Consider the following 12391-nt stretch of genomic DNA (forward strand, 5'->3'; position numbering starts at 1 on the left):
AACGCATAGGGCACGAAACAGAGTATGTTCTTTTCTACGTGCATCTTTACTCCCATTCCTTAAATAAAGGCAAACGCTCGGTCTAGATATATTATGTCTATGGGTGTTACTTCCCCCTCCACCCATATCTTATTCCAATAGGGATTAAACAAATAGAGCAGAAAGAGAAATCAAGTTGTTCGCTTTTATTCTTCTCTTCTTTTTATAATTTAGAATTATTATTTACATGTTTTTAGATTAAAACTTTGCAACTTATACACTTTTATACTTAAAATAAATTATGAAATTATAAAAATAATATTTTCTAATGAAATGTAATCAATCATCCACACACATATACGGATATATACACAAATATATATATATATAAATAATACTATCTCAAGATTGAGATTCGGTCTGCTTTTTCCAAGCCTTCGCAGAAGCCAAGAATTTCAGATTTGGCCTCTGCGATTCGTCTTCCGGAAATACAAAGTCCAAAACTTCTTCCCAGCCGTTGTCGTTGCCATCCTCGCCAACGACGCGCCTCCTTTTCTTCACTCTACGCGGCATTTTCTCCATAATCCTCGCGAGACTTTCCGGGGTGCCTTTCTCGCTTTCAAAATCTTTCCATGCTTCTAATAGCAACACTCGACTCTCGGTATCACCACTGGATCTCAGCGCGTCGTTTCCGCGCTCGAAGATACGTCTCGCCAAAACGACGTTGTCTGGACTATCTTCCAACTGTGGATTCAATAGTTCAAATTTTGCGTATGCTATCCAGACTTTAACGTGCAATGTACGCTCTAGCAATCGTTCGAATAGCTGGCGGGAGTTGTCTGCTTCGCCTTGAGCAATCTCGAAGTCGATATACGATTTCCATAGCAGCTCCGGCATGTCCAGTCGCGGTCGTGCGACAGCGCACTCGTATATCGCTCGAGCCCGATCTATCTCGCCCAATCGCGTCTCCAGCTCGGCAAATCGCATCCAGGTGGTACAGTTCTCCGGGCCAAACTCGAGAAATTTCTCGTAGAGCTTTCGGCAACGATCAAACTCCACGAGCTGTATTTCGAGATCAATATAACTTCGAAAAAGTTTGTCCGATGGGCATATTCCCAACGCTAATCCCAATGTTTTTCTCGCCTTAGCCAGATTCTTTTGACGTATCTCGAAGTACGCGTAAAGAAGCCAGATTTTCGAAAAGGTAAACCGTTTGTGCGGTATGAGGTCGAGGCACACTTTGTACACCTGTCGGCACCGTTCGATATCCTTTGCCTCAAGTTCCTCGAAAAGAGCGTACTTGATCCATAAATAGATGTATCTTCGCCAAAATTGTTTTTCCTTGGTAGGCGGCACGTTAGCTATCGCTCGTTCGTACGTTTCACGAATCATGTCAACATTACCCTCCGATTCTACCAATCGCAAGTAGTCGAACCACGCGTCGTAATTGGAGGGATTCTCTTTAATTTCCTGTTCGTATTGGTATTTCCGCTTGCTGACTATCACGTCTTCGATACCTGAACGATCGCCGTACTTCTTTTCGTGGATCGTATACGCCTTGTAAATCTCCTGAGTGTTACTCTTCGGTAAGTGATCGAGCGCGTACTTATAAATTACACGGGCACGATCGTGTTCTCGTTGACCTTCTTCGAATTTGGCGAACGCTAGGAACAGTTTCTCATCGAGACCTTCGTCTCCGTAAAAGCTTACGGCTCGTTCATATACCGTGCGCGCACCCTTGATGTATCCATACGACTCTTCGAAACGGGCGTACTTTATCCAGTGTTTCACGTCAGGGTGAACCATCACAAAACGCTCGTAGATCTGTCGAGCTCGATCTATCTCCTTATAACGAAGCTCAAATTTTATGTATGTCTGCCAGGCCTGTTCGTCTGGTTCCCACTCCATCCATCGCTCAAAGACTTGACGCGCACCAGCAATGTTCTCCAAAGTCTCTTCCATATAAGTATATTTGTACCAAAATTGATTGGCTCGTGGCAGTAAAGTCACAGCTCTATCCCATAAATTTCGAGCGTGATTTATCTGCCTATTGCGCATTTCCATTTCCGTGTATTTGAGCCATAATGCAATATTTCGATGATCCACTTCCAACGCTCGCTCGTAGATAGATCTCGCACGTTGTATCTGTTTCTGAGACTCCTCCCATTGAGCATACTTTGTCCAATTCGTAATGATCATACGATTTTTACGAATAATATCTTCAAATGCTTTACGCTTGCGATGCTGGTAGTCCGCAAGCTCGTGAGGATCCGATATTTTCTGTTTTGGCGGTGGCGGAAGAATTTCCAAATCTCGCTCCTTTGCTTCGCGCAACAACTGCTCCGCAGTGATTTGTATCTCTGCGGGCGCCTTATTTTTTACCTTTGCCACTTTGGGCATTTTCTGTGATTTATCCATCTTTTATAAATTAGATTACTTTAGAGTTAATATATCTATACGATACTGGCTCGAACCCTTCAACCTTCGTGGCGCTATTCAATGCGTATACTATTTTTGCTGTAACACAAAAATAAATAATAATTAGTAATTTCAATTTCAATAGCAATTTGTAAATTGTTTTTCAAAATCCTTCTAAACGAATTAGCAGCGCATATTTTGTAATAGCTTATGATAGGTAGATAAAGTTAGGATTTTTTGTCTTTTATGGGATGCCGTATCGTGTTTTCTTATATTTCCTACTTACCTTTCTTATCTTCACTCTTGCAGATTTTGCTCTCTTATCGCAAATAAGGGAATATGTTAAGTTCTTATTTAATATTATTAACTTGTGCCTTTTCTGATATTCTTCAGGCTCAGTCAGTATATTACGCTATATAATTTTTGCTGTAACATAGAAATAATTAATAATTAATATTTTCGGTGATATTCGTGCCGTAAATTGTTTGAAACTTTTTTAAGTTTTTTCAGTTCTTGTAAATAATAGATTAGCTACGCATTTGTAATAGGTTATGATAGGTAGGTAGATTAATCGAATTGATATTTTTCATTTACTGTCAAACGCTACATCATGTCTTTTTATATTCTTACTTACTTTTTTATCTTCACTCTTGTAGATCTTTTTCTCTTATCACAAATCTCGTACTTTTCTCGATTATGGAAATATCTCGATGCAGTGCGATCGTCATAAAATTAAAGCCGAAAAGGGAAGAGAATTGAAAATTTAGTGTAACGGATACGAAGAACCAAGGCGTTCGTGAACATCACCCGTATGCGCATGAGCGTCGTTCTATCTTTGTTATTTACTAAAAGTTGAACAAAGATAGAACGACACTCGTGTGCACACGGATGATGTTTCCGAACGCGTTCTAGCAATGGAATGTGATTGGCTCTTATTGGGCGTTTTTTTAGCGAGATACACAGATGACACAGTGTACTACACATTATCATATGTGATCGGCTGTCAAATGAAGAAATTTAAAAATCTATATTTGATAGAGAGCCAATCGCGCGATAATGTGTAGTATATTGTGTCATCTGTGTATCTTGCTGGAAAACGCTCACTTTTAGAACGAATTAATGTCGAGTGTTGATAGTAGTGTTTTCGAATGAACGAATCAGTTTAATTAATTACTATATTTTACTATGAATTCAAGCCTTTTATTGGCAGAGACGATGCAATGACGTCAGCATTGACATCAGCTTTTTCGAAAAAGCAATGCTTTCATTGGATAACGCCTATCTCTTAGCCATTCTGCGATAGGCTATACATTTTTAAAAATTATTTAAAATTTTTTAGAAAATTTATTAAGGCTAGATTTCAAAACTGTAAAATTTTCTCTCTGAAGAAAATTTTACTCGATGGCCGAATGGCTTGGAACCAATCGGAAACGCTTAAGAAAAGTAATGGACGGTCATTGAGTAAAATTTTCCTCGGAAAGTACGTTTTAAAACATGGCCTTAAAACATGAAATAAAAAAATAATATGTGCAAATTATATTAATTTATTTATTTATATATACGTATAGCAATTTAATCTGTTCTTTACTTGATATATAGAATATTTAACACATATAAAACATAAATTTATAAAATCTTTAGTTTTAAAACTGTTTTTTACAGAAATGATACAAACAAGATTTGTTGTTACGCACATCCAGATGCCCCACTTATAGAAGATTACAGAGCGGGAGACCAGATTTGCTCGGAATGCGGATTAGTTGTAGGAGATAGGTAACAGCACTACGAATAAGAGCATAAAATTAATTATATATAACGAATATAATATTCTTATATTTATTTTCTTACACCAAAGAGAGATAGATGTAGGTTCAGAATGGAGAACATTTAGCAATGAAAAATCAGGCATAGATCCACATCTCGTGTTGGTGGACCGGAGAATTCTCTTCTGAATGGCGCAGATTTGTCCACAATGATTGGACCTGGAACGGATGCTGCGTCTTTTGATGGGTTCGGTACTGCCAAAAATATCAAAATCGGCCTACAGTCAGTATCACGTTTTTTGTCTTTGATACTTTGCACATGCAAATTATATTAAACTTAGCAATAATATATATATTTTTTTACATGAGTAGTTCTGACAGAGCTCTGCTTAATGCATTTCGCGAGATTAATGATATGGCGGATCGTATCAATTTGCCAAAAACTATTGTAGACAGAGAGCTATACATATATATATAATATTATCTCAAGATTGAGATTCAGTCTGCTTTTTCCAAGCCTTCGCAGAAGCCAAGAATTTTAGATTTGGCCTCTGCGATTCGTCTTCCGGAAATACAAAGTCCAAAACTTCCTCCCAGCCGTTGTCGTTGCCATCCTCGCCAACGACGCGCCTCCTTTTCTTCACTCTACGCGGCATTTTCGCCATAATCCTCGCGAGACTTTCCGGGGTGCCCTTCTCGCTTTCAAAATCTTTCCATGCTTCTAATAGCAACACTCGACTCTCGGTATCACCACTGGATCTCAGCGCGTCGTTTCCGCGCTCGAAGATACGTCTCGCCAAAACGACGTTGTCTGGACTATCTTCCAACTGTGGATTCAATAGTTCAAATTTTGCGTATGCTATCCAGACTTTAACGTGCAATGTACGCTCTAGCAATCGTTCGAATAGCTGGCGGGAGTTGTCTGCTTCGCCTTGAGCAATCTCGAAGTCGATATACGATTTCCATAGCAGCTCCGGCATGTCCAGTCGCGGTCGTGCGACAGCGCACTCGTATATCGCTCGAGCCCGATCTATCTCGCCCAATCGCGTCTCCAGCTCGGCAAATCGCATCCAGGTGGTACAGTTCTCCGGGCCAAACTCGAGAAATTTCTCGTAGAGCTTTCGGCAACGATCAAACTCCACGAGCTGTATTTCGAGATCAATATAACTTCGAAAAAGTTTGTCCGATGGGCATATTCCCAATGCTAATCCCAATGTTTTTCTCGCCTTAGCCAGATTCTTTTGACGTATCTCGAAGTACGCGTAAAGAAGCCAGATTTTCGAAAAGGTAAACCGTTTGTGCGGTATGAGGTCGAGGCACACTTTGTACACCTGTCGGCACCGTTCGATATCCTTTGCCTCAAGTTCCTCGAAAAGAGCGTACTTGATCCATAAATAGATGTATCTTCGCCAAAATTGTTTTTCCTTGGTAGGCGGCACGTTAGCTATCGCTCGTTCGTACGTTTCACGAATCACGTCAACATTACCCTCCGATTCTACCAATCGCAAGTAGTCGAACCACGCGTCGTAATTGGAGGGATTCTCTTTAATTTCCTGTTCGTATTGGTATTTCCGCTTGCTGACTATCACGTCTTCGATACCTGAACGATCGCCGTACTTCTTTTCGTGGATCGTATACGCCTTGTAAATCTCCTGAGTGTTACTCTTCGGTAAGTGATCGAGCGCGTACTTATAAATTACACGGGCACGATCGTGTTCTCGTTGACCTTCTTCGAATTTGGCGAACGCTAGGAACAGTTTCTCATCGAGACCTTCGTCTCCGTAAAAGCTTACGGCTCGTTCATATACCGTGCGCGCACCCTTGATGTATCCATACGACTCTTCGAAGCGGGCGTATTTTATCCAGTGTTTCACGTCAGGGTGAACCATCACAAAACGCTCGTAGATCTGTCGAGCTCGATCTATCTCCTTATAACGAAGCTCAAATTTTATGTATGTCTGCCAGGCCTGTTCGTCTGGTTCCCACTCCATCCATCGCTCAAAGACTTGACGCGCACCAGCAATGTTCTCCAAAGTCTCTTCCATATAAGTGTATTTGTACCAAAATTGATTGGCTCGTGGCAGTAAAGTCACAGCTCTATCCCATAAATTTCGAGCGTGATTTATCTGCCTATTGCGCATTTCCATTTCCGTGTATTTGAGCCATAATGCAATATTTCGATGATCCACTTCCAACGCTCGCTCGTAGATAGATCTCGCACGTTGTATCTGTTTCTGAGACTCCTCCCATTGAGCATACTTTGTCCAATTCGTAATGATCATACGATTTTTACGAATGATATCTTCAAATGCTTTACGCTTGCGATGCTGGTAGTCCGCAAGCTCGTGAGGATCCGATATTTTCTGTTTTGGCGGTGGCGGAAGAATTTCCAAATCTCGCTCCTTTGCTTCGCGCAACAACTGCTCCGCAGTGATTTGTATCTCTGCGGGCGCCTTATTTTTTACCTTTGCCACTTTGGGCATTTTCTGTGATTTTTCCATCTTTTATAAATTAGATTACGTTAAAGTTAATATTTATACGATACTGGCTCGAACCCTTCAACCTTCGTGGCGCTATTCAATGCGTATACTATTTTTGCTGTAACACAAAAATAAATAATAATTAGTAATTTCAATTTCAATAGCAATTTGTAAATTGTTTTTCAAAATCCTTCTAAACGAATTAGCAGCGCATATTTTGTAATAGCTTATGATAGGTAGATAAAGTTAGGATTTTTTGTCTTTTATGGGATGCCGTATCGTGTTTTCTTATATTTCCTACTTACCTTTCTTATCTTCACTCTTGCAGATTTTGCTCTCTTATCGCAAATAAGGGAATATGTTAAGTTTTTATTTAATATTATTAACTTGTGCCTTTTCTGATATTCTTCAGGCTCAGTCAGTATATTACGCTAATTTATAATTTTTGCTGTAACATAGAAATAATTAATAATTAATATTTTCGGTGATATTCGTGCCGTAAATTGTTTGAAACTTTTTTAAGTTTTTTCAGTTCTTGTAAATAATAGATTAGCTACGCATTTGTAATAGGTTATGATAGGTAGGTAGATTAATCGAATTGATATTTTTCATTTACTGTCAAACGCTACATCATGTCTTTTTATATTCTTACTTACTTTTTTATCTTCACTCTTGTAGATCTTTTTCTCTTATCACAAATCTCGTACTTTTCTCGATTATGGAAATATCTCGATGCAGTGCGATCGTCATAAAATTAAAGCCGAAAAGGGAAGAGAATTGAAAATTTAGTGTAACGGATACGAAGAACCAAGGCGTTCGTGAACATCACCCGTATGCGCATGAGCGTCGTTCTATCTTTGTTATTTACTAAAAGTTGAACAAAGATAGAACGACACTCGTGTGCACACGGATGATGTTTCCGAACGCGTTCTAGCAATGGAATGTGATTGGCTCTTATTGGGCGTTTTTTTAGCGAGATACACAGATGACACAGTGTACTACACATTATCATATGTGATCGGCTGTCAAATGAAGAAATTTAAAAATCTGTATTTGATAGCCAATCGCGCGATAATGTGTAGTATATTGTGTCATCTGTGTATCTTGCTGGAAAACGCTCACTTTTAGAACGAATTAATGTCGAGTGTTGATAGTAGTGTTTTCGAATGAACGAATCAGTTTAATTAATTACTATATTTTACTATGAATTCAAGCCTTTTATTGGCAGAGACGATGCAATGACGTCAGCATTGACATCAGCTTTTTCGAAAAAGCAATGCTTTCATTGGATATCGCCTATCGCTTAGCCATTGTGCGATAGGCTATACATTTTTAAAAATTATTTAAAATTTTTTAGAAAATTTATTAAGGCTAGATTCAAAAACTGTGTAAAATTTTCTCTCTGAAGAAAATTTTACTCGATGGCCGAATGGCTTGGAACCAATGGGAAACGCTTAAGAAAAGTCTTCTTCTTTTTCTCTGATATGGCTGGAAGACTTTCCGAAAGGAATTGTCTATACACCATTAACTAGGTATAGGTATTAGATAGGTTAATATATGATAAACCAATATAGGCATTATATAGGATAATGTGTGAAAACCTCTTTTTGGGTCATATGGGAGGATGGGACCCGAGCGGAATCGAACCTGGAATCTTTCGATTACTAGCCTGCGACTCTACGCCCGGCGCTACGCATCGCCCCCGCTTAAGAAAAGTAATGGACGGTCATTGAGTAAAATTTTCCTCGGAAAGTACGTTTTGAAACATAGCCTTAAAACATGAAATAAAAAAATAATATGTGCAAATTATATTAATTAATTTATTTATATATAGGTATAGCTATTTAATCTGTTCTTTACGATATTTCGCCAAAATTGAAATATACCCATCACGTATACATACGGTTGTAATCGCCATTATTACATTGCGCATGCGTGAAAAGAGGAGCCCGTCTAACAATATTGGTTCGACGATATTACATACTTTATACTTTATACACTGTGACTGTGATAAATTGGACAGGTTGGATAGGGGCAAATGCGAAAATCAGTGAAAATATGGCAAGTTCGTCACGGTAAGTTCTGCATAATTACAATATTATTTTCGACAAATTATTATCGATGATGTAATAATGCACCATTAACTAGGTATAGGTATTAGATAGGTTAATATATGATAAACCAATATAGGCATTATATAGGATAATGTGTGAAAACCTCTTTTTGGGTCATATGGGAGGATGGGACCCGAGCGGAATCGAACCTGGAATCTTTCGATTACTAGCCTGCGACTCTACGCCCGGCGCTACGCATCGCCCCCGCTTAAGAAAAGTAATGGACGGTCATTGAGTAAAATTTTCCTCGGAAAGTACGTTTTGAAACATAGCCTTAAAACATGAAATAAAAAAATAATATGTGCAAATTATATTAATTAATTTATTTATATATAGGTATAGCTATTTAATCTGTTCTTTACGATATTTCGCCAAAATTGAAATATACCCATCACGTATACATATGGTTGTAATCGCCATTATTACATTGCGCATGCGTGAAAAGAGGAGCCCGTCTAACAATATTGGTTCGACGATATTACATACTTTATATTTTATACACTGTGACTGTGATAATATTGGACAGGTTGGATAGGGGCAAATGCGAAAATCAGTGAAAATATGGCAAGTTCGTCACGGTAAGTTCTGCATAATTACAATATTATTTTCGACAAATTATTATCGATGATATAATAATTGTCAAATGAATCGTACTCTAGATATTATTAATAACTAAAGTAAAAAGAACTAAAGTAAAGGTTAAGATCGCGTATATTTGTATGTGATTTTATTTACTTCACCAAGTACTTTCAATCAGCGTAAGAATAAATTAATTGCGATAAGATAAGATTTTAGGCTGTAAAATAAATTTCCTTATAAAAGTAAACTGCTGCATTATGCATTATCAATATATTAATAAAGCTTATAACTAGAGATGCAATTGCGTTGAAGAAGTTATTTATTTGTTTACATTTGCACAATCATGCACTGTTTACCTATTGCCTGATTATGTAATTTTACTTGATATATAGAATATTTAACATATAAAACATAAATTTAAAATCTTTAGTTTTAAAACTGTTTTTTACAGAAATGATACAAACAAGATTTGTTGTTACGCACATCCAGATGCCCCACTTATAGAAGATTACAGAGCGGGAGACCAGATTTGCTCGGAATGCGGATTAGTTGTAGGAGATAGGTAACAGTACTACGAATACGAGCATAAAATTAATTAACGAATATAATATTCTTATATTTATTTTCTTACGCCACAGAGTGATAGATGTAGGTTCAGAATGGAGAACATTTAGCAATGAAAAATCAGGCATAGATCCATCTCGTGTTGGTGGACCGGAGAATCCTCTTCTGAATGGCGCAGATTTGTCCACAATGATTGGACCTGGAACGGGTGCTGCGTCTTTTGATGGGTTCGGTACTGCCAAATATCAAAATCGGCGTACAGTCAGTATTACGTTTTTTCTCTTCGATACTTTGCACACGCAAATTATATTAAACTTAGCAAAAATATATATTTTTTTTAGATGAGTAGTTCTGACAGAGCTCTGCTTAATGCATTTCGCGAGATTAATGGTATGGCGGATCGTATCAATTTGCCAAAAACTATTGTGGACAGAGCTAATACGTTGTTTAAGCAAGTGCACGACGGCAAAAACTTGAAAGGTCGCGCGAACGATGCAATCGCTTCCGCGTGTTTGTATATCGCCTGTCGACAGGAGGGCGTCCCGCGCACATTCAAGGAGATTTGTGCCGTCAGCAAGATAAGCAAGAAAGAGATCGGTCGATGTTTTAAGTTGATTCTGAAGGCCCTCGAAACCAGCGTCGATCTCATTACTACAGGCGACTTTATGTCCAGATTTTGTTCCAATCTAGGTCTTCCCAATATGGTTCAAAGAGCTGCTACACATATTGCCAGAAAAGCTGTGGAGATTGATATTGTACCAGGCAGGTCGCCTATTTCAGTTGCAGCTGCAGCGATTTACATGGCATCACAGGTGTGCAAACTATATTCTATAAGAACACTGAAATAATACTGTATTCTATAACCTGCATTATTTTATCTTACACAGGCTTCAGAAGATAAAAGATCGCAGAAAGAAATTGGAGATATCGCTGGTGTTGCAGATGTTACAATTCGACAATCGTATAAATTAATGTATCCACATGCTAATAAGCTCTTCCCAGAAGATTTCAGATTCGTCACACCGATCGATCAGTTACCGCAGATGTAAAGTTAGAAAAGACTTGCTTTATCTTTTTGAAGTATATATTTGATCATTATATTATATTTTAAAGGACTAATTGTTTTCCATCACAAGCAATCAAATATAAGTAATCCAGTCATTTTATTCACAAGGCACATTCCTAAGCAATTTATACAGTTCAAATTTTTTAACTTGTGGAATTCGGCAAGAGAACGACAAGTTAAACTTTTTCTTTTCCTATTCTATTTTATTTTGTTTCTCAGAAATATATTAGTGCCTGGATAGTATATATTAAATGTATTTTATGTGTTCTGCTGTATAAAAATTATTATTTAACACAGTGTATATTTGTTGTGTATGCTACATATGATACTTTTTATTATTTTCTTTTTTATTTGAAATTTTATAATTTATAAAATATAAAGAGAGAATTATTTATCGGATAATTTTTTTTTTTAGAAGCACTGTATAAATAAAGAAATTTTTATAAAATGGCCTTAAAATTTGAAAATTACACGTATATATATAGTTAATATCATTATAATAAATTATATAATTAATACTGTGTGTAGTAGTAATATAGCGTAGGTATAATAGGAGAATAATAATAATAGGAATAAAGCAGGTAGATCTATGTAAAATCTTTATGACACAGATCGATAATGTTTTATGATATCATCTTGCAATTTTAATGAAGTTAAATGAATAATCCAGTTCAGCATTTGACATTAGGCCTGTAATATCTCATTTGATCTTTTTTTTCAGATCTTTTGATTGAACAAACAATTAAAGGGGGGGGGGGCTTGGATTTTGTTTAATATACTACGTGTATATATATATATTTATAATTACACAATTATAGTTATATTAATTGTATACAATTTTCTAGGAATGTATATAATTAATACTATTAATATAATTATGTAATTAATATATAATATGTATGATATAATGCCTGCATATATTTGCATATCTGGAATATATTAAAATATGTATGAGAGCGAAAAAGAGAGATATACAACAAAAATGATGGATTATACTAAACTCTGTTTTCTTCATCTAATATAATATTCGAAATTTTTTTTTATATACACATTCAAGTATTATTTTGTCATAATTGAGAACTGGAGAATATTGTATAATAAGAGTATATAAAATTTACTGTGATATATTTAAAAAGTGAAAAAAGTAAAACTATGTATATTGCAAATAACTCTAATTTGTCAATTTATATCTGAGTTTGTCAAAGATTTCAAAAGCTGTTAAATAAGGCTGTATAAAGTATTTTTAAACATATACAGATTATATATATTATATACACTGGATTATTGTGTTATATATTAATCCTCTTTGTTCTCTTAAGTCAGTATAATAAAAATTTATATTTATCTATCATATTTCACACACATGTATTTTACTTATTTTGTATTGCTAGTGATAAGCAAATTTAATAAAATATAATTCCGATAACT

At 36.5% G+C, this 12391-nt stretch overlaps 3 protein-coding genes across 4 annotated transcripts; 1 reads left to right on the forward strand and 2 right to left on the reverse strand.

The window, feature by feature from the left end:
• Nucleotides 1–192: 192 nt before the first annotated feature.
• On the reverse strand, nt 193–3150 carry LOC138932040 (protein crooked neck-like). The gene is made up of 3 exons (XM_070293510.1): nt 3032–3150; nt 2684–2823; nt 193–2496 (listed from the first exon to the last, which is right to left on the reverse strand). Exon 3 carries the CDS (start codon nt 2395–2397, stop codon nt 382–384), a length of 2016 nt encoding a protein of 671 aa, XP_070149611.1. The 5' UTR covers nt 2398–2496; nt 2684–2823; nt 3032–3150; the 3' UTR covers nt 193–381.
• An 823-nt stretch (nt 3151–3973) lies between these two features.
• Nucleotides 3974–7416, reverse strand: LOC138932041 (protein crooked neck-like). Its single transcript, XM_070293512.1, has 4 exons — nt 7297–7416; nt 6946–7088; nt 4246–6758; nt 3974–4179 (listed from the first exon to the last, which is right to left on the reverse strand). The coding sequence occupies exon 3, from the start codon at nt 6659–6661 to the stop codon at nt 4646–4648; it is 2016 nt and encodes a 671-aa protein (XP_070149613.1). The 5' UTR covers nt 6662–6758; nt 6946–7088; nt 7297–7416; the 3' UTR covers nt 3974–4179; nt 4246–4645.
• Nucleotides 7417–8593: 1177 nt separating this feature from the next.
• Tfiib (transcription factor IIB) lies at nt 8594–12316 on the forward strand. Of its 2 annotated transcripts, none has more exons than XM_070293514.1 (7): nt 8594–8715; nt 8831–9008; nt 9091–9332; nt 9785–9895; nt 9972–10158; nt 10239–10709; nt 10785–12316. In XM_070293514.1, exons 3-7 carry the CDS (start codon nt 9316–9318, stop codon nt 10944–10946), a joined length of 948 nt encoding a protein of 315 aa, XP_070149615.1. In that variant the 5' UTR covers nt 8594–8715; nt 8831–9008; nt 9091–9315; the 3' UTR covers nt 10947–12316. The 2 variants fall into 2 exon arrangements, with proteins under 2 accessions (XP_070149615.1, XP_070149614.1); XM_070293513.1 differs by having other exon boundaries at nt 8842–9008.
• The last annotated feature ends 75 nt before the right edge of the window (nt 12317–12391 follow it).

Source organism: Polyergus mexicanus, unplaced genomic scaffold (genome assembly GCF_030449975.1).
Source record: "Polyergus mexicanus isolate NDT 795.1 unplaced genomic scaffold, iyPolMexi1.0 SCAF_3, whole genome shotgun sequence".
NCBI lineage: Eukaryota > Metazoa > Arthropoda > Insecta > Hymenoptera > Formicidae > Polyergus > Polyergus mexicanus.